The 23,868-nt window shown below is 48.9% G+C and overlaps 10 protein-coding genes and 2 non-coding genes across 12 annotated transcripts; 7 read left to right on the top strand and 5 right to left on the bottom strand.

Moving 5' to 3' along the window:
• The first annotated feature begins 54 nt into the window (after positions 1-54).
• Positions 55-1,777, top strand: FOBCDRAFT_214569 (permease for cytosine/purines, uracil, thiamine, allantoin-domain-containing protein). Its single transcript, XM_031173190.3, has 2 exons — positions 55-369; positions 418-1,777. Exons 1-2 carry the CDS (start codon positions 149-151, stop codon positions 1,679-1,681), a joined length of 1,485 nt encoding a protein of 494 aa, XP_031049975.1. The 5' UTR covers positions 55-148; the 3' UTR covers positions 1,682-1,777.
• Positions 1,778-1,823: 46 nt separating this feature from the next.
• FOBCDRAFT_247846 (cytochrome P450) lies at positions 1,824-3,640 on the bottom strand (the record flags this gene model as incomplete). Its single annotated transcript, XM_059610816.1, has 6 exons — positions 1,824-2,444; positions 2,499-2,566; positions 2,656-2,914; positions 2,969-3,324; positions 3,425-3,452; positions 3,506-3,640. The coding sequence occupies 6 exons, from the start codon at positions 3,638-3,640 to the stop codon at positions 1,824-1,826; spliced, it is 1,467 nt and encodes a 488-aa protein (XP_059466726.1).
• Positions 3,641-4,184: 544 nt separating this feature from the next.
• FOBCDRAFT_14812 (Sodium/hydrogen exchanger family-domain-containing protein) lies at positions 4,185-6,006 on the top strand. Its single transcript, XM_031173188.3, has 3 exons — positions 4,185-4,345; positions 4,410-5,593; positions 5,644-6,006. The coding sequence occupies exons 1-3, from the start codon at positions 4,210-4,212 to the stop codon at positions 5,932-5,934; spliced, it is 1,611 nt and encodes a 536-aa protein (XP_031049973.2). The 5' UTR covers positions 4,185-4,209; the 3' UTR covers positions 5,935-6,006.
• Positions 6,007-6,118: 112 nt separating this feature from the next.
• On the bottom strand, positions 6,119-6,834 carry FOBCDRAFT_196653 (uncharacterized protein; the record flags this gene model as incomplete). The annotated part of the gene is made up of 2 exons (XM_031173187.2): positions 6,119-6,459; positions 6,513-6,834. The coding sequence occupies 2 exons, from the start codon at positions 6,832-6,834 to the stop codon at positions 6,119-6,121; spliced, it is 663 nt and encodes a 220-aa protein (XP_031049972.2).
• A 1,325-nt stretch (positions 6,835-8,159) lies between these two features.
• FOBCDRAFT_14810 (acyl-CoA N-acyltransferase) lies at positions 8,160-9,217 on the bottom strand. Its single transcript, XM_031173186.3, has one exon. The coding sequence runs from the start codon at positions 9,061-9,063 to the stop codon at positions 8,536-8,538; it is 528 nt and encodes a 175-aa protein (XP_031049971.1). The 5' UTR covers positions 9,064-9,217; the 3' UTR covers positions 8,160-8,535.
• A 1,219-nt stretch (positions 9,218-10,436) lies between these two features.
• On the top strand, positions 10,437-11,389 carry FOBCDRAFT_214563 (uncharacterized protein). Its single transcript, XM_059609383.1, has one exon. It carries the CDS (start codon positions 10,751-10,753, stop codon positions 11,228-11,230), a length of 480 nt encoding a protein of 159 aa, XP_059464107.1. The 5' UTR covers positions 10,437-10,750; the 3' UTR covers positions 11,231-11,389.
• Positions 11,390-12,137: 748 nt separating this feature from the next.
• On the top strand, positions 12,138-12,258 carry FOBCDRAFT_t57. Its single transcript has one exon. It is a non-coding gene; the product is annotated as a tRNA-Leu (tRNA).
• A 509-nt stretch (positions 12,259-12,767) lies between these two features.
• FOBCDRAFT_t58 lies at positions 12,768-12,857 on the top strand. The gene has a single exon. It is a non-coding gene; the product is annotated as a tRNA-Glu (tRNA).
• Positions 12,856-13,536, top strand: FOBCDRAFT_14801 (uncharacterized protein). The gene has a single exon (XM_059608273.1). The coding sequence runs from the start codon at positions 13,001-13,003 to the stop codon at positions 13,382-13,384; it is 384 nt and encodes a 127-aa protein (XP_059464106.1). The 5' UTR covers positions 12,856-13,000; the 3' UTR covers positions 13,385-13,536.
• A 5,539-nt stretch (positions 13,537-19,075) lies between these two features.
• On the bottom strand, positions 19,076-19,587 carry FOBCDRAFT_14770 (uncharacterized protein). The gene has a single exon (XM_059608266.1). The coding sequence runs from the start codon at positions 19,385-19,387 to the stop codon at positions 19,121-19,123; it is 267 nt and encodes an 88-aa protein (XP_059466725.1). The 5' UTR covers positions 19,388-19,587; the 3' UTR covers positions 19,076-19,120.
• On the top strand, positions 19,588-21,940 carry FOBCDRAFT_14771 (uncharacterized protein). Its single transcript, XM_031173176.3, has 3 exons — positions 19,588-19,905; positions 20,019-20,137; positions 20,248-21,940. Exons 1-3 carry the CDS (start codon positions 19,788-19,790, stop codon positions 21,730-21,732), a joined length of 1,722 nt encoding a protein of 573 aa, XP_031049961.1. The 5' UTR covers positions 19,588-19,787; the 3' UTR covers positions 21,733-21,940.
• Positions 21,941-22,515: 575 nt separating this feature from the next.
• FOBCDRAFT_214557 (acyl carrier protein-like protein) lies at positions 22,516-23,760 on the bottom strand. Its single transcript, XM_031173175.3, has 4 exons — positions 23,410-23,760; positions 23,299-23,316; positions 23,120-23,249; positions 22,516-23,061 (listed from the first exon to the last, which is right to left on the bottom strand). The coding sequence occupies exons 1-4, from the start codon at positions 23,611-23,613 to the stop codon at positions 23,015-23,017; spliced, it is 399 nt and encodes a 132-aa protein (XP_031049960.1). The 5' UTR covers positions 23,614-23,760; the 3' UTR covers positions 22,516-23,014.
• Between the last annotated feature and the right edge of the window lie 108 nt (positions 23,761-23,868).

Genomic DNA, 23,868 nt, shown 5'->3' with positions numbered 1-23,868 from the left:
AAAAAAAGGCGGAACCGGGACCGGGACCGGGGTGACCGATTTATTTGCCCGTTGACTCTTATAAGACTCATTCTCCTCATTCTATAGTTTGAGTTATTGAACAACCCAAGGGTATCCTATTGTCTTGTTTCTTTCCGGGAGTCTTGCAATGGCGACAAAAACAGAACAAGCTCCAGAGAGGAGCATGCCTCCTGATGATGATCACAGCGATGTCGAGAGTCTCAAGGCAGCGGCTCTTTTCCACAAAGCTTTGCGCATGGGAAGAGTTGAGGAGAAGGGTATTCAGCCCATTCCCCTCGAAGAGCGCACCGTAACACGCTTTTACAACATTTTTACAATCTGGGCGTCTATTAACTCTAATATTCTTGGGTAAGTTAATTCCTAAACCTTGTTACAAGCTCATACTGATGTGTATAGTATCACTTTTGGCATGCTGGGCCCATTGGTGTATGGCCTGAGCTTGAGAGACTCTGCGCTCATTATCCTCTTCTTCTGTCTCTTCTCAACCATCGGGCCTGCTTATCTTGCTACGTTTGGTCCTAAAACGGGAATGAGACAGATGATTCAGGCGAGATATAGTTTTGGTCGATATCTCGTCTCTATTCCTGTTCTTCTCAACCTCGCCACTCTGACTGGCTTCATGGTCATCATCTTTGTCGTCGGCGGACAGTGTCTCTCCGCTGTCTCAAGCGGCCACTTGAGCCCTGATGTCGGAATCGTCATCATTGGCATTTTGTCACTGTTTATTTCGTTCTGTGGATTCAAGGTTCTGCATTACTACGAGACTTATGCTTTCATCCCTGCTATCATTGCCATCACCATTGCGACAGGATGTGGTGGCTCTGAGCTTTCTAAGCAGGCTCCTCCTGCGGCACCAGCGACTGCAGCAGCAGTTCTCAGCTTTGGAATGATTGTTGCGAGTTACATGATTCCTTGGGCAGCCATTGCCAGCGATCTTACGACATATTTCGATCCCAAGGTCCCCTCGTGGCGCGTCTTTGCGTACAGTTACCTCGGCCTCGTCACACCCACCATTCTTCTCATGGTTCTTGGAGCTGCCATCGCTGGGGCTCTTCCAAATGTGCCCGAGTGGTCAGAAGCATATGGTGAGACAGCAGTCGGAGGCGTTCTCGCAGCCATGCTTTCTAGCGCCGGTGGCTTTGGAAAGTTCGTGGTTGTTATTCTCTCGCTCACTCTGTTGGGTAACACTGGCGGTACAATGTACGCCATTACACTCAACTTCCAGACTCTTATTCCTGGCTTGATCAAGATTCCCCGCTACGCTTTCGCCATTGTCGTTACCGTCATCGTCATCCCCACTGCTCTAAGAGCCCAGCGCGATTTCTTTGTCAACCTCGAGAACTTTGTCGCTCTTATCGGTTACTGGTCCGCATCCTTCATTGGTATCGTCAGTGTCGAGCATCTTGTTTTCCGAAAGGGTCGTTGGGACTCGTACGATCATGCAATCTGGAATGTTGCTTCTGAGCTGCCCCTTGGTATTGCGGCTATCGCTGCGGGTGTTATCTGCTACGCACTTGTTGTGCCTTGTATGGCGCAGGCTTGGTGGACTGGTCCAATAGCAAAGACGACTGGTGATATTGGCTTTGAGATTGCGTTTGTTATGAGCTCGTTGTTCTACGTACCCTTCCGATGGTTGGAAAAGCGCATGTCGGGGAGGTAATTAGGGTGACAAATACGGTTTCAACACTGGATCGAAGATAATGAGATGGAAGCATAAATAGATGGATTAGAGAAAATATTAGCATAATTGGCATTGCTTGATTGAAACATACTTATATGGTGAAGACTAAAGCTCAATAGCATTACGCCTTCTTCCCTACAGTCATCATCATTCCATCCCCCGGCCTCCCGTCCAACCCAAGCTGCTGAAATGCAGTGTCCCTAAACACAAGATAAAGATTGGTATGTTTCGTCCTAGGCTCTTTATTGGGCGCCAATCCCGCACAGTCAAACGTATACTTACCCATAGTTATGACCATGACAATCTTGAGTATGTTCATTCCCATATTTTGCCCAGGACATGTCCTTCCATCTCCACCAAATGCTCTAAAGTAACCGGGTCCAGTGGGTGCCTTCTCTGGATCTATCCATCGTTCTGGTCGAAAGGATGTGCGGTCTGGATAGATGTTTGCGTCGTAGTGGATGGTGTGCGTGCTGGCTGTCATGATGAGGCCATTGGCATTAGGAAGACGGCGGCCATCGTGTGTGGTGATTGTTGTACCTGGAGGTGCCTGCTTTAGATCCGACCCTAGGGGGTAAAGTCTCGGAGATTCTTTGATAACCGCTTCTGTGTAAGGGAGTCTTCGAAGCATGCTTGGGTTGTCGAGAAGAGTGACTGTAGGAGAGGCCCCAAGTTGTTCAATGTGTTCTCGGTGCATCTTTTCGACGACATCGGGGGCTTTTGATAGAAGCATAAAAAGAAACTAGTGTAATATAGTTAGACAAGCATGTTACTGGAATAGGGGGGGTCAACCTACGCAGAGAGTGCTCATCGATGTGCTGTGCCCTCCTAATAGCATGGTCTTCAAACTACGGTGGAGGTTAGCTGGTGCCAACCCATGACGAGCAGCAAAACCTACTTGCTAAAGATCATCTCTTCTTCGGAACTAGAAAGCTCTAAGCGACCATACACACCTCCCTTCCTTTCCTCCAGCATAGCTTCGGCATGCTCACGAATTAAAAGGTCCATGATGCTTCTCGGGTTCTGCCTTGATGGAACGTCTCCTTCCTGAACAATCCGCTCAACACATTCATTGACCTTTTGCCTCAGAGACCTGTCAAGCCTGCTAACAATTCGGTGTCTTTTCCACCGCCGCGGGATCTGTACCATTGGGTTATAGGCGATGAGGGGATTTGTCTCTCCTCCTGCAAGGTTCACAAGTTCCCTCAAATCCTTCAAGATTTGACTTCCTACTGCTTAAGAATGCTGTGGTTCTCCGAGCGTAACTATCGAGACCATGCCGAATACTAGTCTGGCGATGAGTTCCTCCATTGAGAAGACGTCTCCAGTCACGGCTAATTCGTCAAGCTTCTCTTGGAATAGCAGACATTCGTCGACCATGATGCTCGTCATTCCTAGGACATGACCCATCGAGAAAGTCTGGCTAACAGCCGTAGCTATCTTTCTCCATAGCGCCCCGTTGGTTGCTGCCATTGTTCCCTCGCCAAGCATTGGCTTCATGAACACCGCAGTAAGGGGATGTATAGGAAGAGGTTTCGGACGTGATGAGTTGCCCATGAGTTTGGGATCAGTAATCACTACCATACCAGGGCCTATAGGCCAGAGATCAAGATAGAATATTTCTTTTAAGGTTGTATAAGTGGACTATTTCTGTGTAGAGGAGCTGCGGGTGAGTGTTTGGGGGCATTGATGCTGCGACCTGGCCAAAGACTTTGATATGACCAAAGAGCCAGCTATGGGGAGGCCCTGGCTATAGGGAATTAGTTAAGTCAGGCGCATCAGTGAAATTGCGAGATGGAGTACCAAGTCTCGATAAAACCGGCGGTGGCTGTAGCCACGGTACAATATCACGATAATGAGACAGGCTGCCAGTGCGGTAACCAGAATTGGGCCTGGCATTCGTAAAGGGAGTCCCGTTATGATGTTGGTTACAGCCATTTTGACCTAGTTAAGAAGAGAAAAGAAGCCTGTATGAGATAAAGAGCCTCATCTTGAGGGTCACCACGTCAGTCACGGATACTTTTATACATGGACCCAAAGGGCTTGACTGAGATTGAGTTACACGATCTCAAATAGATTCGGGTCCCGGTGCCCGTCAGCCCTAGAAGCTGATTGTAATTGATCTACTTGGACATGGCGTTTATACAAAAGGTACAATGTGCAGTGCAACGGCGGAACTGTTTCATGGTGTTGATCTGGCGGTCAATCTGTGAGTGAAGATAATGAATGCATTGTTGGCTGAGACATGACACAAAAATTTCCCAATACACAAAATCTCAGACATGATCCAACTATTGGCTTGTGCAAGATCATCGGTGTTTCGACGACTACAGTGAATTAATCCGATACAATTTATTCCGATTTTCATCTCATATCGGTCAGTACAAGGCTCTCGACATTTAATTGGTGTAGCCTTAGCATTACGCACTAATCCACCCATGACATCGTCTCTCTGCCTCAGATTCTCTGCCAAGATTTTTCACCTTCACTTCCTAAAGACGCCCAAAATGTCTGGAAATCTATGGTCAATCCCTCTCCAAACCACAAACTTCAACATAGTCGTCGCTTTTCTCGGCGGCTTCATATCAATCTTCGGCCTCGTATCCTACCTCCTCAAAGAGAACTACTATCTCTCCGAAGCCCGTACGTTTACCAGACCCTTGCATAAATATCTCTTGGCATTTCTAAAGCGCATTTCCTTTTACAGTTATCTCTCTCTTGGCAGGCGTTGCATTCGGTCCTCATGGCGCAGACTTTATTCGTCCAAGGGACTACGCTGAGTGCGCTGAGTTTCCAGAGTCGTGCGATTTTGACCTCAATGCTATAACCCTCAACTTCAGCCGTCTTGTTCTCGGTGTGCAGCTTGTCCTTGCAGGCGTGCAGTTGCCGAGTAAATATCTTGTGAGAGAATGGAAGTCACTTAGCTTATTGCTTGGGCCTGGTATGACCTGTATGTGGCTTGCTACGAGTCTACTTGTATGGGCACTTGCAGGACAGCCGCCGTTTTTACACGCCCTTGCTATTGGGGCTTGTGTTACACCCACTGATCCGGTTTTGAGTGCTGTTATTGTTAAGGGAAAGTTTGCGGATCATAATATTCCGCAGGATCTTCAGTATCTCATCACTGCTGAGTCTGGTGCCAATGATGGACTGGGCTATCCGTTTCTGTTCTTGGCCCTCTATCTCATCAAGTTTACAGGTGCTGCAGCTACATCCGGTGGAGCGGCCGATGCTATGGGCTTGTGGTTCGGTATGACCTGGGGTTACACCATCATTCTCAGTGTAATCTACGGCGCTGTGGTGGGATGGGTTGGCAAAGAGCTGCTTCACTTCGCTGAGAAGCATAACTACGTTGATCGCGAAAGCTTTCTCGTCTTCGCCATCGCCCTAGCACTCTTCGTCCTAGGGACATGCGGTATGGTCGGTACAGACGATGTCCTAGCCTGCTTCATCGCTGGCAACACATTCACATGGGATGATTGGTTCCGTCTCGAAACCAAAGACGACTCTCTGCAACCTACAATTGACATGCTGCTCAACGTTACCATATTTCTCTGGTATGGAGCCTACATCCCCTGGAAAGACTTCCACGACAACTCTGTTATTCCTATATGGCATCTTGTCATCCTGGGGATTTGTGTCCTTGTGCTGAGGCGACTTCCGTGGGTGTTTGGCATGCACAAGTGGATTCATCAGATCGAGGAGGTCAAGCAGGCGGTTTTTGTTGGCTTCTTTGGACCAATTGGTGTTTCGGCAGTGTTCTATCTGTTCATCAGTCTGGAGTTCATTGAGGAGCATCTTAGTGATGAAAATGGGCGGCCGAGGAGCGATGTTAAGAACCTTGGAGACCAAACACGCATCATTGTATGGTTCCTAACAGTTTGCAGTATCGTAAGTGGCCCCCTCATCCACCAATTGCTATTTATGCTAACAGAATATAGGTCGTTCATGGCTTGAGTATCCCAGTCGGAAAACTGGGCTTCCACGCACCCAGGACATTGAGCCGTGTTGTCAGCGAAAGTCTGAGCGATGCTCCAACAGGTGGACGTCGACGAAATATCCCCTTCATTGGAAGGTATTTCTTTGGACCAGATAAGAAAGACGCTCGTCCGGCTACTGGTCCAATTGTCATTACTGGTGCTCAAAGAATGCGTTCCGAGTTGCCTGTTCATGCTGGCGATGAGACACCTCCAATTAGACGAGAGATACAGTTCGCCGATGAGGTGAGATAAGAGTCGCATGTGAGTTTACTTTATCTGGCATGTAGATTCACATCGGTAGACGGTGTCATACGATAAATAGCGACATATCTCATTAAGCGCATCCCTCTAAATAAGAAAATAAGGCGTATCATATAAAAGGCGACAATCCTTTATCATTTCAGTAACCCTCTCACAGGGTGATGTCCCATTATATCTAAGCCAGGAGCATAGCAGCGCCAACAACAGCGCCGACGACTCCATAAGGTGCCATGGCAGCAGCAGCGTTGGTCTCGTCGGGGTTAGAAGCATCGTTGGTAGCAGAGGCATCATTGTTGTTGTCGTTACTTCCACTGCCTCCATTACCACCGCTGCCACCAGTAGCAGAAGGCTCGTTGGAGTTCTGGGTTCGTGTACCGCCAGCAATGGTGGTGGTCAACTGAGAAGCATCTGTAGGTCGAGTCGCGTCGACCGAGACGCCAGAGACGGCAGCTGAGGCGGCGGATGCGACATAGGTGGTAGATGAGAAACCACAAGTGTACATAAGATCATCAATTTCTACAATAATTAGCACAACTCACACATTTCCACAATCATTCAAGAAAACTTACCCTCCGTGTCATCACGGATATCATCATCGTCGTCATCGTCATCACGGTTATTTTGAGCATTCTGGTGAATGCAACCGGCGCAGAGAGCAGCGACACGGCTAACGTTGAAAGAGTCGTTGGTGCAGACGCACTGGGCCTCAAGACGGTCTTCTTCACGGTCACGATCACCGCGGAGATCAGTGTCGCATGTCCTGGTGAGTTGAACAATGGGATCACAGATGGTGTCGCATTCTCGTGGGATGTCGTCCCGATCGAGACTGATGTCTGCGCGGGCGAGGTAGAGAAGGGGAGCGAGAGCGAGAGCGATGGTTGAAGTATACATTTTGAATGATTGTATGAGAAGAAGCTCTGTTGGTGTTGTTGAGTTTGAAGTGTGAAGATGTGAATGAAGCTGTTGATGGTGAGAGAACGAATTGAAGGAGAAACCAGGCATTTATACATTCTCATCTGTCAACTCAGTTTCACAATACATTCATACTTTCTTGGCAACTCTCATTGCATGTCACTTCCCGACGATCCCCTTGGCCAGCCGAAAGCCTCACCTTAATGTCGATTGATCCTTGCCTGCTTCACCAAGCCACGGCAGTCGTAATGCCTGAGGGGATATGCCAAGCAATAAAATCTGCCCACCAATTGATCGTCTGCACGACTCAGAAGCTTGCTCGTAACTGGCTTCACGATAACTCTCGTCTCCGCTTCTGCAGTCTTGGCGGAGCGTCATGGTTAAAGCGTTGGGCTGCTATTTCTCCACTGCCAAATTTCTTGCTTGACTCCAAGTCTGGGGAACTCATTGCGCCAATGCTCTCGGCGAGCTTGTATTGACCTCGTAGCAGTTTGCATACAAATTACAGGATATTGGATCCGTACTAGAGGCATTTGGACTAATTATGCTTATATTTCTCCGGTGTGCAAATATAAGCTTAAACTTTTGGCCCTGCGTCATAAGTGACGTACAACCAGGGTCGGCAGTTAACAAAGAAATTCGAGAAAGCAAAGAGATCAACAGATGCACGATGATCAGTGGCTTTTCACCCCAGGCCACGCAATACCCCCTCCACTACCCCAGCTCCCGCAATTTATGCTTGCTTCTGCTGTCGCGTGAGGTCTTTCCTCTCTGAGAAGCACACTGATCGTTTGTGATTCGTCTACAAAGGTTTAAACCCGTGGGTTCACATTGGTTGAAGGCGGACTCAGCTGCCAAGACGATATCACAGCCTCGCTAGCCACGCGTTTCCATTCTATCTTTAAGAGCAAAGTTTGTCTTGGCGATTGATTAGTTTGAGCCCTATCGTGTTTGAGCCTCGTTCAACGTGGTGATCTTGGGGGTTTTCGTTTGGTTATGAGAAAACACTGACTGCGTAACTTGGGAACACAGACCTCTTGGCGGCGTTTTTGGGAAGGTCGTCGTGACGTGGCTCAGTACGCTGTGAAGACGACGCAGAGATGTTTGTCACGTTAAATTCTGTATTGCCAAGACTGTTGGTTATCATGGTATGGCAGGCTGAGTACGCTCAGATCGCTCGAGGGCGTGGTGATGAGGCGCAAGACAGATAAGGGAAATGTCGGGATGGAGGAAATCCTCGGGTTCTAGAAAATGGGTCCGGATCGGCTTCTTGTGCTACCTTGAAGTTTATTTATCACTGGGCATGGATCAGAATGTTGATCTATATCCGTTTGTTCACTATCATATTGTCGTCAATTTGACGGGAATGGTTATTGTATGGAGACATGAGAATAATAATCGGGATGTAACATTGAGAATCGCACTTCTTTCCGTCTCCCTCCTCCTTCGAAAGACTTGCACTGATGTCTTATTTCAACGTTGACACGGGTGATCTGCACATCCATGTGGTGAAAATACTCAAGAAGGCGTTGTCTCCAAGCAAGCATCTGAATGCTGGCTCACTGCGCATTATGTTAGCTTGCTGATTATCCCAATCTCATAGCAACTCTCACCTTTGCCAATCTCTCGCACATCAGCACGTCCATCCTCTGGCGTCGTCACATTGTATAAGACCCCAGCTCAAGGAACAGCAGTCTTATCCAACTCGGCCAACACAATAGGCGTGTCCGATTCAAGCCTCTCAAGTGGAATCTTGGTCATCTCCCCCGTCCTAACATACCCCAACTTCTCATACCATCTAATAAGTGCCTTTCTCGTGTGCAACGCATTCAACCCAATCTTGCCAACACCGAAATCCTTCGTGAGATACTCCTCTCCATATGCAACAAGCTTTCTTCCCAGACCTCCGCGCTGCAGTGTTGGGTCGACAGCAAGTAGACACAAACGGCCGTAATCCGGGGCCTTTCTCATAACATTGACGCACCCGATTATAGGGCCGTTGGGGGTGTCACTTGCGACCAGGAATTTACTATCATTTGAAGTGATCCTGTCGATAATGACGGATATGTCGATGTTGAATGTTTCAGCTAATTCGGGAGATCCGACCCAGTCGATGTGAGCGTCTGTGAAGCGGAACGCTGCTTCGATGAGTTCTTGAAGGCGAGGAGCATCACCTTCGGTGGCAACGCGAAAGTGCAAGTCAGACATTGTAAGTGATTATTTGTTGATCAGTGCGAAATGTTGTTGTCGGCTTGCTGTGATTCATTCAACAATATACGCAACTGTTTAAATACCTCACATGGATGCTATGGGAATCACTCAGTCCGCGATCTTTAAATAGGAAGGTCGTCTAAGGACGTCGGATTGACGCGAAGGACGTGAAAAACATGTCATGTTAAATGGTCCTCAAGTGCCGTTTAAGCGGTCTGTTGCAACCTAGACCTATCACTTATGGATAATAAGGGCGAGCCTTTAAATGGACAGCCCTACAAGGGGAGGGCGCAGGCTGTGTTGAGGTTCGGAGATAGGGCAGCAGACCAATGGGAGAATTTGTATAATTGCCTCAACTACTATCTTTGCGCCAATCGGTCTTTACATTATTTCCATCTTCGTTTGTAAGGCTGTTAGCAAGAAATGCTACATCAGTGATCAGATTGTTCTTGATCTGAACCGTGGTGAAGCTGCTTACCCGAGACCTGTATCATTGAGATCGGCGTAAGGCACTCACTCTGGCACAAGAGCTATTTATTCCCTGACTGTTGTGTTCGTTTTGAAAACCACATATATATAATCCTCGTTTCACTCTACTCAATGGCGCTGTGTATTTGATCTCCTAATTCAGCAGAGCTGTAACATTGTGGTCTGGTTGTTATAGGATTCAATGTCAATTTCTCCCCCAGGACAACCTCCATTACTGTATAGATGAAGGAACAATCGACATAATTGGATTGGTGGTTAGTGAGGTCTTTGTCGGCTTATTTGGAAATACTTGCTTTCCCACTCTCTTTGAATGCTCACTTTGGGTCTTCGCGTCGGGCTTTCGGGCCCATGGGAAATCCCGACAGCTTCACAATATGGCTTCAGCGGGGACGCGCTGCAGCGAACGTGGACATCCCTCACCCTTGGATTCTCACTCCATCACTTCAATCCTGGTTAAGATCAATTGAATTTCTGCTCATACTAAGTTGAACATGTATAAGAAAATCCGCTTGTCATTGCGAAGAGTTGTCCCATACAAACGAAAGTGCATTGATTCAATTGCTTCAATCCTCAATTGGAGCCATGGCCCGCTTCGAATGCCTCAATTGCAGCCATCAAACACCAATGAGTCAGGCCCAATTACACAGCCCAAACTTCATGCAATTGAAACTCGATTCATCGTAATTGTCCTATCGTTGAACAGTAAAAACGGCGATCCCGATAACCCATCTCACACCGTTCGGGTCCACGGGCCCATGGCCATAAGCGCCCGCTGCAAGGAATGCTTTAGCGCAAGTGCCCCCAAAATCCAAGCACACTGTACGCCAACCTCGAGCAATATAAAACACCATCCCTCGTCCTCACTCTACTTCTCTTTCTTCATCAACACCAACGGACTCTCCCACCGTCCGCCCCTCCCTTCTTCCCTCTTTAGCCTAATCGGCCTCTCTGCACTCACAGGGGAGGCCAAGCCCCCTCTAACTTGAATCAATGGCAGTCACAGCAGCATCAGGATCAAAGTGCGCCAGACAACTCGTCATGTCATGGTAGTCTCATCAGTGCCCCGGCGCCAGATTCTGATTTTGGTCTCTTGTGCGACGTTTCTCCTTTCTTGGATCTTCCCCTTCTCGACTTCGACTTCAACTCCCAAGGCGTTTACCAGGGAAATGATGCGACGTGGGATTTTGGTCAGAATATGGGAGAGGGATTGTTTGATCAGATTATGATTTCTGACATGAACGCTCTGGATACGAATACTCAACTCGATGTGGGAGATGGCTTCCTCGCCCAGGAGCAGCCTCTCATCACTGTTAACTCTTCACCACTCGAGCAACCCTCAACATCAAGCACTCCCCACCCTACCACCACCAACAAATCTCCTTCATCATCTATCCCAGGAACATCTACCTTCTCCCTCCACCCATCCCCCTCTTCTTCATCAGGCTCCTCTCGGAAGCGCAAATCGTCACCGGAAGACGAAGAGTCAGCTGTCACCCTCAAACGCCAACGCAACACCCTCGCAGCTCGCAAGTACCGCCAAAAGCGACTAGATCGCATCTCAGAGCTCGAGGAGGCATTGGCTGCTATGACAAATGAGAGGGATGATATGAGACTTCAACTTGCGAGGAGGGAAGCTGAGGTGGATGCCTTAAGAGAAATGCTAGGGAAGAAGTGATAGGAAAAAACATCGGAAACAGAATGAGATGAGCAGGAAAGGAAACACAACACAAGAGTTCAGCATCGTTGTTTGGATTCGGGGCTTTGGAAAGACTTCTAGATATGTTACGTGTTAGCGAGGCGCATTTCTAATTATAATGTTTTTTTTTTTGTTCAACCATTGAACCATAATTGATGTGATGTGATATGTGTCATGAGATGATAATGCCCTGTTAGCAGGCGAGGTCGCGATTGTTGATAGACTTCATTGCCTCTTGACATATAGAGAACTCGGATGAATCTTGTGTCAGCTTGCACTCATCTTCATCATTTGTGTCACCACTTACATCAATTGCTTCGTTATGTCAAGTCATCTCAAGCAATTTATACATATTTATTTGACGTTGTTAACCTCCGTAGCATCCGAACGACCCTGGCGTAGAGCTCAAAATCAGTCTATGTATAAGGGCTTGCTATTCCATTACCATCTCTTCCATGAGATGAGTAACAATGAATCACTGACAAGTTGCGATAGAAGCCCAGTGCATCACGAGCATGGAAACACTGTAAGGACCCTGGACGTGAGCGGGAAGTGGGGCAGATGCGAGGTCCTTTGTTTCGATAAAGGATGAGCCAGAATGAGTCATTTCGAAGATTTCCCTTTTAGGAAAGAGAGATTCTTGCGCTGATCTGAAGCTTATCAGCGTATCAGCGTAACAGCAAATGCAGATTGGACAATTCTGTGAAGTGATAGTCCACAGTATTGTAGTTTAACTCTGCCATATGCCGTCTCAGCGAATTGGGCCAGGGAACGTGGTGTGTTCCCGCCTCAAGATAGCGAGCCACAGACAACTCCTCACGACACGATTTTTTTTACCACATCCATAACTCACGATAAGGAACACATCTACAACAACGAGAAAACAGCCAAGGTGGCCGAGCGGTCTAAGGCGCCAGACTCAAGATCTGATTGGTTAGATCTTATCCTGTTCAGCAGGAAGTATTCTGGTATCGAAAGATGCTTGGGTTCGAATCCCAACCTTGGCAAATACTTTTTGCCAACCGGTCCTTTTTTGACGTGGAGGGAGACATGCTGGGAGCCTCGCAGTTGACCCAATTGCTTACTGGGAGGGGCTACGTGTGAGATTGCTTTTACAAGTCTTGAGTTACAATAGCTAGAACTCCCATCTTGCGGGCTACATGTTGACGACACTTGGACAGGGTTGCATACAGCTGTACATATTATTGCTACCCCTCGTAAAACATGAATTGCAACTAAACTTGCTACAATCTCTGACGTGAAGGTCGAAATGATGAAAAAGTAAGTGTTAGTAACTCCCCTCTGTCCATAGTAGACCAGTCACTGGTTCACTCAGTTAACAGCTTCTGCCAATTAGACAACCACATTACTCATCACTCCATTTCCATGTTCCTCTTCTTTTACCCAACTTTTTTCACCGCCTGGGAACTGCAATTATGCCTTGCTTCTTACCGCTACGACGTCAATCACGGAATGATGAGTCTCAATCTGAGCCGTCACCGTCACAAGATCACCATCCGGTATGGTGTAGTGGCTAACATTTCGCGCTCTCATAACTTGAGAGATCAGTTCCGCGGAGCCCAGGGTTCGATTCCCTGTACCGGAGAATGTTTACTTTTTCTTTTTTGCTTTTATCTACGATGGTTCGATCGGTGGAACATCATGGGACTGACAGCATGGCTATGAGGAAGGTAAGGTAGGCCGGCCTCCCCAACCTGGCTGGATACGCGGATAATGGTGTAGTGCAGGATGGCTATTGGTATATTGTACACACAAAAGCCGGGCGGGCCGTGTAAAACACTCCCAGAAAGCAGTATCATGGATGATCAAGGACAAGGAAATGCTTGCCAGCTTTACATCCCACGGATCTGCTTACCCATCTTCCTGTGCCTCGAGTGCCATGGTGATATCTCCTCGGTTGTCTCTTTCGACATTGACAGACCAAGCCTGACAAGAGTCTCCAGCAACAGAGCTGACCCTTCTCGCCCGTCTTCTCTCCCTATCCAAATTGTTGATGGTACTCACGGATATCCCATTGACATCCGTTTTTTCCGAGCCCAAGACTACAAGGATGACATCAACCGAGATCATGCCCTCATGTACGATATCATTCTCCTCGACACCTTCTCGTGATCATTGATGTGGGTTTAACCGTATCAAAAGTCCTCCGAATACCTTGGCACATCCATCAATGCCTGACTCGACAAGAACATTATCCAAAACCCACTCTTTCTAGCCGAGTGTTACTCAAGACCTACCTTGAGGCTGCTTCTGCGTCTGTTTGTCTCACATTGCCGGAGTAGACAAGTCTACGGACATAATAGACCAAAAAAGGAGAAAAGACCGCCTTCGTTCTTGGACGAATACGTTAGAATGAAACGCCACAACCTGCCACCTTGCTCGCCTCCGTGTTTTGACGGTTCGACAACATCACTGGATGGCTGGCACACTTACACCCTTCTCCAAACTGATCAACATCACCAGCCACAAGTTCCCTCACTGCAACACCAACATTCTCCAACCTTCGCCACAACGTCTCCTCCGCAGTGGAGAGAACACGGCTCGTCACGCGTCCGGCCAGAGGGTCTTTGACCTCACCTCACCGGCCCGTCCCATTCGTCAGTGCTGATACGAGGCCGGGCTTAAGACATGCGCCAGGCAAGAAGGTCATCCGAAGAGGAGCAAGGTATGCCATTGGGTTTTGTCATGAGAGTGTCAGCAAACGAGGCTCTGGGCGCTGTGCTAGTCATGAAGCGCATGACTGGTGCTATCATAGACCTTGGAAGAGCCCGTCAGGCGCTCTAGAGCGTCAGAGTTGATGACAGAAAAATGCTTTGTCGTGATTCCATAAGAATGGTGTCATATCATGCTTGAGGGCCGGTATGGTTTTCACGAGTAACATTAGATGATAGAGTGAAGCATGGTTGTAGCGATCCGGTTCCTTCGGGCCCTGCTGTAACCATCAACGTGAACAGGAAGTTGTGTTGCAAATGATGATTTCTTGCAGAAACTAGACGTAGTGGCCGTTGCGATCGTCCTCAGGGTCTCTGCAGCAGGGAATACAGACAGGACCCTTGACGCAGGCGAGGAAATGTCACAACGCCGGAGACTTTTGACCGGACTGTGTACTCCTGTTGCCAAGTTCATCAGGATTCAAAACAATTCAGGCTTGGCGATACAGACGCAACGCGTCCAAGGGGGCGATAAACACCAAAGAGTCGTGATCATGGTGGGGGAGCAAGACTGATGACGCCGCCGGGATTGAGTCGGATGATGTGGGGCAGGGATCATGAGGCTTCTCAAGATGCTACTATGTTGCCCATGTCAAAGAAGAGTCGATCTCATCGAATGTGAGGGTGTAGTGACCAGGAATCTCCTGGTCTGAATGGGAGTGGTTGGGCGATCGAGAAAGCGAGTGCACGGGGACGGGTGGTGTACATTGAGTGGGTGTCATTCTGCTTAGCGCAACACTTGCCGAGCGCTTATTTCGGATCATGAATGAAAGGCTGTAAGAAGTTGACGTCTCGTGGTGTTGGTGTTTAGTGGTGACTCAAGGAGAGACAAAAGCCAGACAGACAAGGTGAACCCAGCTTTGCGGAGAGAGGGGCGGGAACAAGCAGCGTACATTAGAACATTCGACAGGGACGCCACTTATGCGATGTGAAAGGCTGAAGGTGCCAAATCTGGGGACGCCAGCCAAGCCACCAGAGAGTCAATAACCTTTCAGACGCAACAGCCAATACATTTGTCCAAGCCTGTCGTATATGATGGACTTGACCAACTGCACAGAGGCTGTGAGTCTGAAGATCAAAGAAGAGGCAAATTTCCATATCATGACCCTGGTCTAAAACGTCAGTGCTTCTCGGCAGTTGATAACCACGAGAGACAAACATTCGGGGTGTTTCGCGAAACCAAAAGCATCGATAGGATAAAAGATGGGTGTAGGGGAAATGCGGGAGGAGCGAATCAAGAAAGGCGCCTTGATGAGGATGCTACAGCATGTAAGAAAACTTAGGACCTCGATCATAAGTGACAGAAATACTGGAGCAAGTCTCAGATAATGAGGACAAACTTGGGAGACTCTTTGACTAGTTATTTCCGCACCCTCATTGAAGGTCTCAAGTATTTGTCCACTCTTTGAGGAGGGTCTTGATTGTGGTGGTGGTGTTGATGATCACCCGCCTGAGACAACCAAGGCTGATGGCTTGACCAAGGACATCTCGCCCGGTCGTGGCGCAGTAGAAAGTAGTCTCAAAAGTTGGAGAAGGTTGCTCTCCTTTTCTGATCAATAATCGGGTACAGGTTCCTTGATTATAGAGGTCTAGAAACTGATCCCGAGACAGATGAAGCTCAAGCTTACTGGTTGAGATCTGCAAGGTCGAAACTCAAAGAATCCAATACAAGGCTGTTCCCATGCACAATCACCTGCGAACGCCTGCAAAACATAAACATCGAGAGACGAATCAGCTAAATTCAGCACTGTATAATCGGAGCTGAAGAGGCAAGGATGTGTGATGCGATGGGGCAGTCAATTGGTCTGAGTGAACGCAGCTGCCACTGAAGAGCATGTACGTTGGGCAGACACAGCCAGCCATCCTGACTTGCGGAAGCTACCCGTACGACGCATCTGGAGACTAGTGATAGCTACCAAGGCCTACAGCAGGGAAGTGCCATAGAGGATGCGCGGAGACAGCGGCATCGCGGGATATTTGAACATAGTGGAGATGGACAAGGCTCGGGATGGAACGAAACGAGCCGGAGGATGAGAAGACAGAAAGAACAAAAAGGTGCGGCTGTATCAGGGAGGTGTGGATAGACCGGAGATAGCATACGCGGTGAGTCGGTAATGAGAGGTCATGTGGGAAAAGTGGTGATAATAAACAACGACACTCCAAGCCTCGCTAGATCCGGCTTTGCCCGGGCGATGACGATAAGCGTATCATTCTTTCCAAATAGCCTGAATGACACTGAGACAAGCATAGAACAGAGCATCTCTGTTATGCGCGCTGTATCGTAAACAACGTCAGGCCTCATCGTGAATGTCTGATAATTGATATAAATGGAGTTTTGAAGTTGAGGTGCCTACACACCAAACTGCACGGCTATTTCTGGATCAGAGACCCACCGACTCGACGCTCGGACCGTCATCTACCCCTCCTTGATCCCCTGACAACCGCCCAGGCCAGTGTACTTACAGTGGATGTCTTATAAAGACGCTGGAAACAGTTGATTGTGTTCCACTAGAACGGCGCCCTAAGATCACGTCTTCCCGATATGTCATGGGCTGGGCTGGACACTGCAGGAGATACATACATGCAGATGTGATTGTGTAACTCGATACTATCCAACTTGATATCCTCTTGCATTTTGTCCTACCCCAGGGATGAAGTTATCACATCCCACGCAACAGGGCTTGTGCATGGAGAATGTCGTCAATGACTTACAAACAATGTATTGGGGTAGCACCGATAGCCCAGAGGAGAAGGACATGAATGCAATGATTCCACAAATCGAAGGTAGCCGTCTTAACACGGAGATATATAACATGTTCCTGTGATACGAATCTTCTGCTGTGCGAGGTTGATGTCACAAAACAAGTCATTTCCCCAAATGCACCGTCCAAGATGGGATTCAAGGGCAGAGACAACACAACAGAGTCGGTACATTAATATTATCTGGTAGGCGGCAAGCTGCGCAAGCGTAAACGCGTTACAATCCCAATCGAGGCCGCCTCGACTTGTTCTGGGCTGAGGCACTGACGCCAAAGGATTGTCGATGGGGAGAGACCCTGGTACGACTCTCTGTGGGTGCATCCTGGGCGCACATGGACACGAGGGTTGAGGGTCTGGTCGGCCAAGTTGGGGATAGTCCTCGATTGCCTTGATGTAAAGATGACTATGAACGGTTGGTGGCTTGGGGAAATTGTATGTATGTATGTATGTCAGACAGACAGACAGGGATATCCATTGCTGTACAAGGCCAGCCAGCATCTGTACTGTGTCAGACAGCACTGTACTCTAAGTCAACTTCATGATACAAAGATATCGAGCAGACCACGCACAACATTACGAATCAGTTTGCAGGGATCTTGTGTCGTCATTATCGCGAAATGTATACCCCCCTTCTATTCAGAAAGAGGCAATGCAAGATCGTCAGGTGCGGAACCCTGGATATCCGGCTCTTGGAAGTTGTAGGGGTCCTGTCATGGTGGGCAATAAATCGGCGGGTGGCGTCCTGTAAATCTTGGAGGACCCTTGACGAGCAGCGAGATACGAGAATTTCAGCTTTGTCGATATCCTCTTAAAACGGATGGCTTTTTTTTCTGTCATGGATGTTTATTTGACATGGGGAATCGGCATGTGTTGAAGAGGGTGGTGTTGGTTCACACCTACTGGTGGCGATGGCACTGGCACTGGCACTGGCACAGGAATCTAGACATGAAGCTTCAACGTCGACGGACTCGGACTACAATATCGTGGCTAACATTCCAGATTCACTCGCGGACTGTCCGTAATATTCTATTGGAAGCTTGTTTCACTTCATATTCTTATGCTGGATATGACTGGATGAGAAGGCAGGGATGTTTCGATAGCTCCAAGAACGACAAGATCCAGACCGGTGAGATGAGATCTATGATACTAACATGCTGTCTCCTCCGGTCTCAAGTGCAACCTTAAGAGATGTAGGTATGCATCAGAACAAGTTATTCAGCACATCCTTCTGCCTGTGTGACCCTTTGATGGCCTGATTCCTCCCTTCGCTCGTCATCCAGATGGCCCTTTTGGGAGGGACATGTAGCAAATGAGAGGCCAAGCCATCAAGGGGGACGTCAAATAACCTAAAAGTCTATTCTTCTAGCTTCGAGCATACGCAGCTCATAAAGATACCTTTTTCCAGGTTCATGGGCTGAGGCTTGAAGAACTGCGCATTGAGGTTAGGCTGACCCCCGGTTCGCAACGTTCCGCGCCTGTTTACCGGTGAGGATACTGTGAACTTGTGAAGTGGATGCTGTGATGGGATGTTTCAGATTGTCTAGAGTTGATGAATTCCACAACCCATTGTTATCCCACCCTCAGCCGTGTCTGCACCCAGAGTAGAGAGGTGTCTAGGCGGGTGGGCCAACAGACACACACGATGAGGTTTGTTTCGGGTCCGATAGTCAGTCACGTTGGCGGTTTTCGGGTTGAATCTTCTGCCTAAGTCTAGGACCTCAAAGTGTAGGTCTGTAGGATATGGATGGCTGTCTGGTGGTGTAGGCTATGTAAGCAGAGGAGGCTGGTATATTAAAAGGCAGCCTTTTCCCACCTGAGACCTGTTGTCTGCTGTATTGTATGATGGCTCTTCCGTCTACTTCCCTCCGACTCTTTACATTCTTTGATGCTTCTACGGGAGCGGTCACCTGAGATAGAACGACCTCACAAGACTCAAGCAACATAGCATAGCAAAGTTATAGGTCTTACTCGTCTTACACCAAAACAAGTATCCCGAGATATCCGCAGCTGGATCACTATTTTCTCATATAAGCCATCTGGAACATTTCCGGATATAGAACTGCAGAGTGGGAGGTATTTCCTTGGCTTACCCAATAAACAAAAGTGGCCTCATACAAGCAGGTCGCTATTCGATGCGAACATCTGCATTGCCTGCCGAGTACAGTAGTCTACAGTACTCGAGTGAGTGGTGCTACAGAATAGGAAAGGACGGGGTAGTATTTCTGGTTTACAGGGCATAACGCATCTAAACCAGGATCAGATCCTCGTTTGTCAGGTGCCTCTCTTTCGCCGCCATTTATTTCTCCTCAGCTCAGAAAGAAAACCTGAACTTGTTCAATTCGTTATCAACTCTTTTTATCATCTTGCGCCACTCTAGTTACGACTTACTCGCAACTATCTTACCGGTAGTGGAAACATATCCGCCGTCGCTGCCGGTTGCACCATCAGAGTCCGGGCACGGCGACATACCCCGTCCGTGAGGTACAAGCTTAAGCATATTACCACCGCGGGATATCAAAGTCACTTTTGTCCGTTCACCCCTCCATATCCGTCGCTCGTTGCTCGCAAAGAACAGCCCAGGCCAGGCCATTTCCAGACTCGCAGAGACACAGACAGAACAGAAGAGACAGGACAGGATTATCATAACGCCCCCACCATTTCCCCATCACTCGCATTGCATCAATCGCGTCAGGTCTTCCAGGTTCTTTTACCGCGAGTTTACCTTAGTTAGCTACCTTGCGCCTAACTTTACACTGCGACGCCTAAATCAACGCCCACTTCGGCCACTCTCGCCCGCTTTCACCCACTACGGGCCATCGTTTGCCGCCCGCTCCGCCGCTGGGCTTCACTCAACTCGCTACCATTACAGCACTCTCCTCCTTGGCTTTCCGGTTTCCAACTCTGGTTCTTCTAAACTCCCTCCACTTTCTTTTTATCCTTCCTCCACCTTCCCTTGCTTCGAACCTTGGACTTCGGCCCGCCCCCCGATTTCGCCCTCCATCGCGAATTGCTTCAACCCGATAGCCCTCCAACACAAAAGTATCATGCCTGAATACCGCCACGCCAGGAGCGGTAGCCTCAGCGTTGCCAACGGCGGTTCACACTCTCAGGCGAGCGCTATGGCGAATACTCCCCGCTTCGATGGACCCCGAAGTCCCCCGAGTACGTTATGTTCACCCATTGTTGCTTTGCTGTGTGGTTGTTCCATGTTGCACACGACCCCCGCCAAACCTTGAATACCAAATGTCGTCCCTACTGACACGACTGAATCATAGATACGTCCCACGTTCCTTGCAAGTTCTTCCGTCAAGGTGCCTGTCAGGCTGGTAATGCCTGTCCTTTCAGTCATGATTTGAGCAACGCTGCTGAGAACGTCTGCAAATACTTTGCAAAGGTGAGTGCGCCATATCATGATCGATCGCCCGCTGCCAGCCGCATCCACCCCTCATCACGTCGCAACGTCTCCAATCCACAGCAGCACTGACGATCGTTTTTCAATGACAGGGAAACTGCAAGTTTGGTCCGAAATGCGCAAATATTCATATTCTCCCCGACGGTCGACGCATCAACTACGGAAAGAATGGCGTCACGATAGGCAATACTTCCGCCCTCGCGGGTCGATCCAACCCCACCTCCGCAAGCAACAATCAATCCTCCACCAGCGCCCTCACCACCTCCCTCTACCGCGCTGACGTACCAGCATACGCTTCGGCATATCCTTACGATGAACAAGATCAACACACTCTCGGCCGACAGCCTAGCCTCGAGAATGGTCTCCCAACCATCGATATGTCCTATACTGGATCCAACTACGGTTCTCCCCGAGACGAAGAGTCCTTGCGCTTTGGTATGGGACTTTCTCCTATTAACAACAAGGGTCTCTCTGTCCTAGACGCTCCTCTCCCCGCCTCTTTCGATTCCAATGGCATCTCCAACGCTGCTCGCTTCCCCGCTGGTCCATGGCCATCGTCCGTTCCCAACCAATTTGGCATCGAATCGCCAACTCCTTCGCTCAGCAATGCTAAGGACTCGCGTACGTCGGAGACACTCAAGCTTTTACACACTTCAGCATTTGGTTCGTCGGAACACCTCTTGGCCCCTCTGGATAGAAGCCCTCCTAACTCTCATCAAGCCAACGGGGAGGAGTATTTTGGCAGGCGAGCTATGCACTCGTCCCGCTTTACCAAGCCCCGAATGCTCAGTTCCAGCATGCCTAAGACGTCTGTTGACCGAGACTGGGAGCCTGGTTTTGCCTTTGGCGACGATGACGACAATCTCCCCGAGAATTATGTACCCGAAAACCTTCAAGACCTCTTGACTCCAGTCGAAAAGGCTCGCCGTGGCTCTATGCGAGCTGACAGCGATGTTGAGGGCCTGAGCAAGTACGGCAGTCCCATTGGAACCAGCCCTAGCCGATGGGGCCCTATGTTCCAGCGACAGAAGGAAGAGGAGGAAACCTCTCGATCTCTCCGAGGTGCTTCTGCTTTTGGTCACGTTGGAAGCCCACTCCGGAACTCTGTTCTTTCACAGGAGATGGGAGGCACAAACGGCTTCGTCCGTCCATCTTCCTTGCGATCTGGCAGTGACGGCATGTCCATGCTTTCTCAGCAACTTCAGCGAAGCCGTCTTGATGACACTGCAGGCAATTCTAGTCCTCTTCTCCACCCCGCAGCCGCTCGAGCTGGTGCTACCGCTAGTGCCATTAGCCCCATTAGTCCTATTGGCAAGGAGCGTGAGCGTGGTGGCATGGAGCGTCATGTGTCAAGCGGTAGCATCAGCTCATCTATGAATGGCCGATTCACTACCCCCATTAATGAGGACGACGAAATGTTTCACATGGAGGGCATGGAGGAAGACGGCGAGCCTTCTATCAAGTCACCTAAGAGGACATCAGCTGGCTTGGCCAACGTCTGGAGTAGCTATGCTGGTGCTGTCGCCGGCAAGCCCTCCACCAATGGAACCAAGGGAGTTCCAGTCAGCGGCCGATAAACGACCAGGCTGAAGGCGGAGGATAGCGTCTTTGAACAACTGGTTTCAGTTCCATCAGCCAAGCGTCGGAGTTGGTAGCTTAGACAAAAAAAAAGTAGGTGACGAGTTGATGAGCCATGATCTTGAGCGGACAACGCCACAATCGCTACGACATACTGCATTTCGCCAACAAGCTTTACGCTTGAGTGGAACGGACGAAAGAAAAATATGAGGATGCATGGCAATTTGTTATGGCCAAGATCAAAAGGATATAGGATACACGGCCAGGAGTTTTGACATTTTCTGTTTTCATATATTGCTTGATAATCGCTATCATATCATGAACTGTTTCGGAAGGCGGACGGAATCTGATTTTTGCCCACTCAGTTTTCAGGCTTGATGAGGGTGGCAAGCAAAGCTGACTTATAGTTGCTAGATGCACAGTTGGGTCTGTTTGCTTGGTATCTTCATCTTGGGCATGGTGTTTTGGGGAGGTTCGGATCTACAAAAACAATTGCAAATGGGGGTCAAGACCTCGTTAGATATATCGAGGCAAATCATGTATGAAAATAGCTGCATGTATGGGAGGATGCATAATGAACATAACATGTTCACCGGGCCTGTTGGCACTGGATTCACTTGGTACCTAGCCATTTGCGGTGATGTAATGTTGATTCTCGGCAGATCTTTGTGTCTAGACTACGTGATAATGAGGCCTGCGTACTAGTCATGCTCCATGGTGGGGATATCATGTCGGGGATACTGGCTATGTGGCCTCTACAGGGAGCAGTCACAGAACGTAGGTAGAGAAATTGGGTGTTTCTATACACTATACAAAGCCACAGAGTAGAGTCAACTATCTACTCTTCTTCAACTCAGCGAAGTTGATGCATCCCCATTCTCCCAATTCACTGCTTCACAATATGAGGATCAGGAATCAACCAGTCGTCACATCCCACGAGCAGTAAAAGACGAGGTCAAGAATACACTTCAAGCCGATCACTTGTCGCCAAGTCTTTCATTCAAACATCTCCTCATCTCTCTTCCTGTGGCTCCTCCTCCACGACCGTCTGGAAAACAATGAACCGTCTCATGGTGCGCCGAGATTAAAAAAGAACTTGATGCGTTATATTGCATTTTTATATCTTTCCTTCCACCACCACCCCCTTCAGAATCCCCCGCTGGCTTTTTTTTTTATCGGCTTCTTTTAAATCCTTGCCGAGGAAGGATTTCGGTGGTCATGAAAGTGGTAATTGTACAATGAGGAGGAAGAAAGAGGGGTGGTGGTTTGGGAGATATACGTTTAGTTGGCGTCGGGCTGGTTCAGGATGTACTCGACAGCCTGTTGGACTGGGAGGTTGTTAGTTTGGGTTTCGGGGTTTTCATAAAGGGGAGAGGTTATATGTACCGGAGTGGATGGAGTCGGCGTCCTTGTCGGGGATCTCAATGCTGAATTCCTCCTCAATGGCCATGACGACCTCAACGGTGTCGAGAGAGTCAAGTCCGAGGTCGTTGGCGAAGTGAGCGGTGGCACCGATCTGCGGATGGTTAGGTAAATATTCGAGTCTGTTAATTATCGAGACGTACGTTGGAAACATCGTTGACCTGAGACCATCGTTAGCTACTGGTTTATCGGATCGGCAATTTGGAGGGGATTCCCTCGGTGAATCCATTGCCATCTCGGAGATGATTTCTCACCTTGTCAAAACCCTTCAACAAGCTCATAATTCGGCCCTCGACCTCCTCCTTGTTAAGCGCACCGCCAGCGCTGTAGAACCGCACGGCCTGGAAGCTCTGGATCTTGGGGACGGCGGCGGTAGCGACGCGGGGCGCCACGGCGAATGAGCGCATGGCGGGACGGGCGGCGACGCGGACGGATCGGAGGACTGCTGATCGGAACATTTTGGCTGTGTTTTCTCTTTCTCTTTTCCCGGGTGTCGAGGAGGAAAGGGTCAATTGACGTCGGTGGGCGGTGGTGGAGTTTGGATGATGAGGTTGAAGGTGATGATAAATTTCTCGTTGCTACCCGGGTTGACTGGTCTGTTCCGATGGAGAAAGCTAAGCTAAGCTCGGTTTGGGAGGTGTCACGTGATTGTGCCGGGGGAACGCTCCGGTATACGTCAGCAAGGGGGAAGATGTGATTGGGTGATGAGTCCG

This window comes from Fusarium oxysporum, chromosome II (genome assembly GCF_013085055.1).
Source record: "Fusarium oxysporum Fo47 chromosome II, complete sequence".
Classification (NCBI taxonomy): domain Eukaryota; kingdom Fungi; phylum Ascomycota; class Sordariomycetes; order Hypocreales; family Nectriaceae; genus Fusarium; species Fusarium oxysporum.
This window is presented reverse-complemented; position numbering and strand designations above follow the sequence as displayed.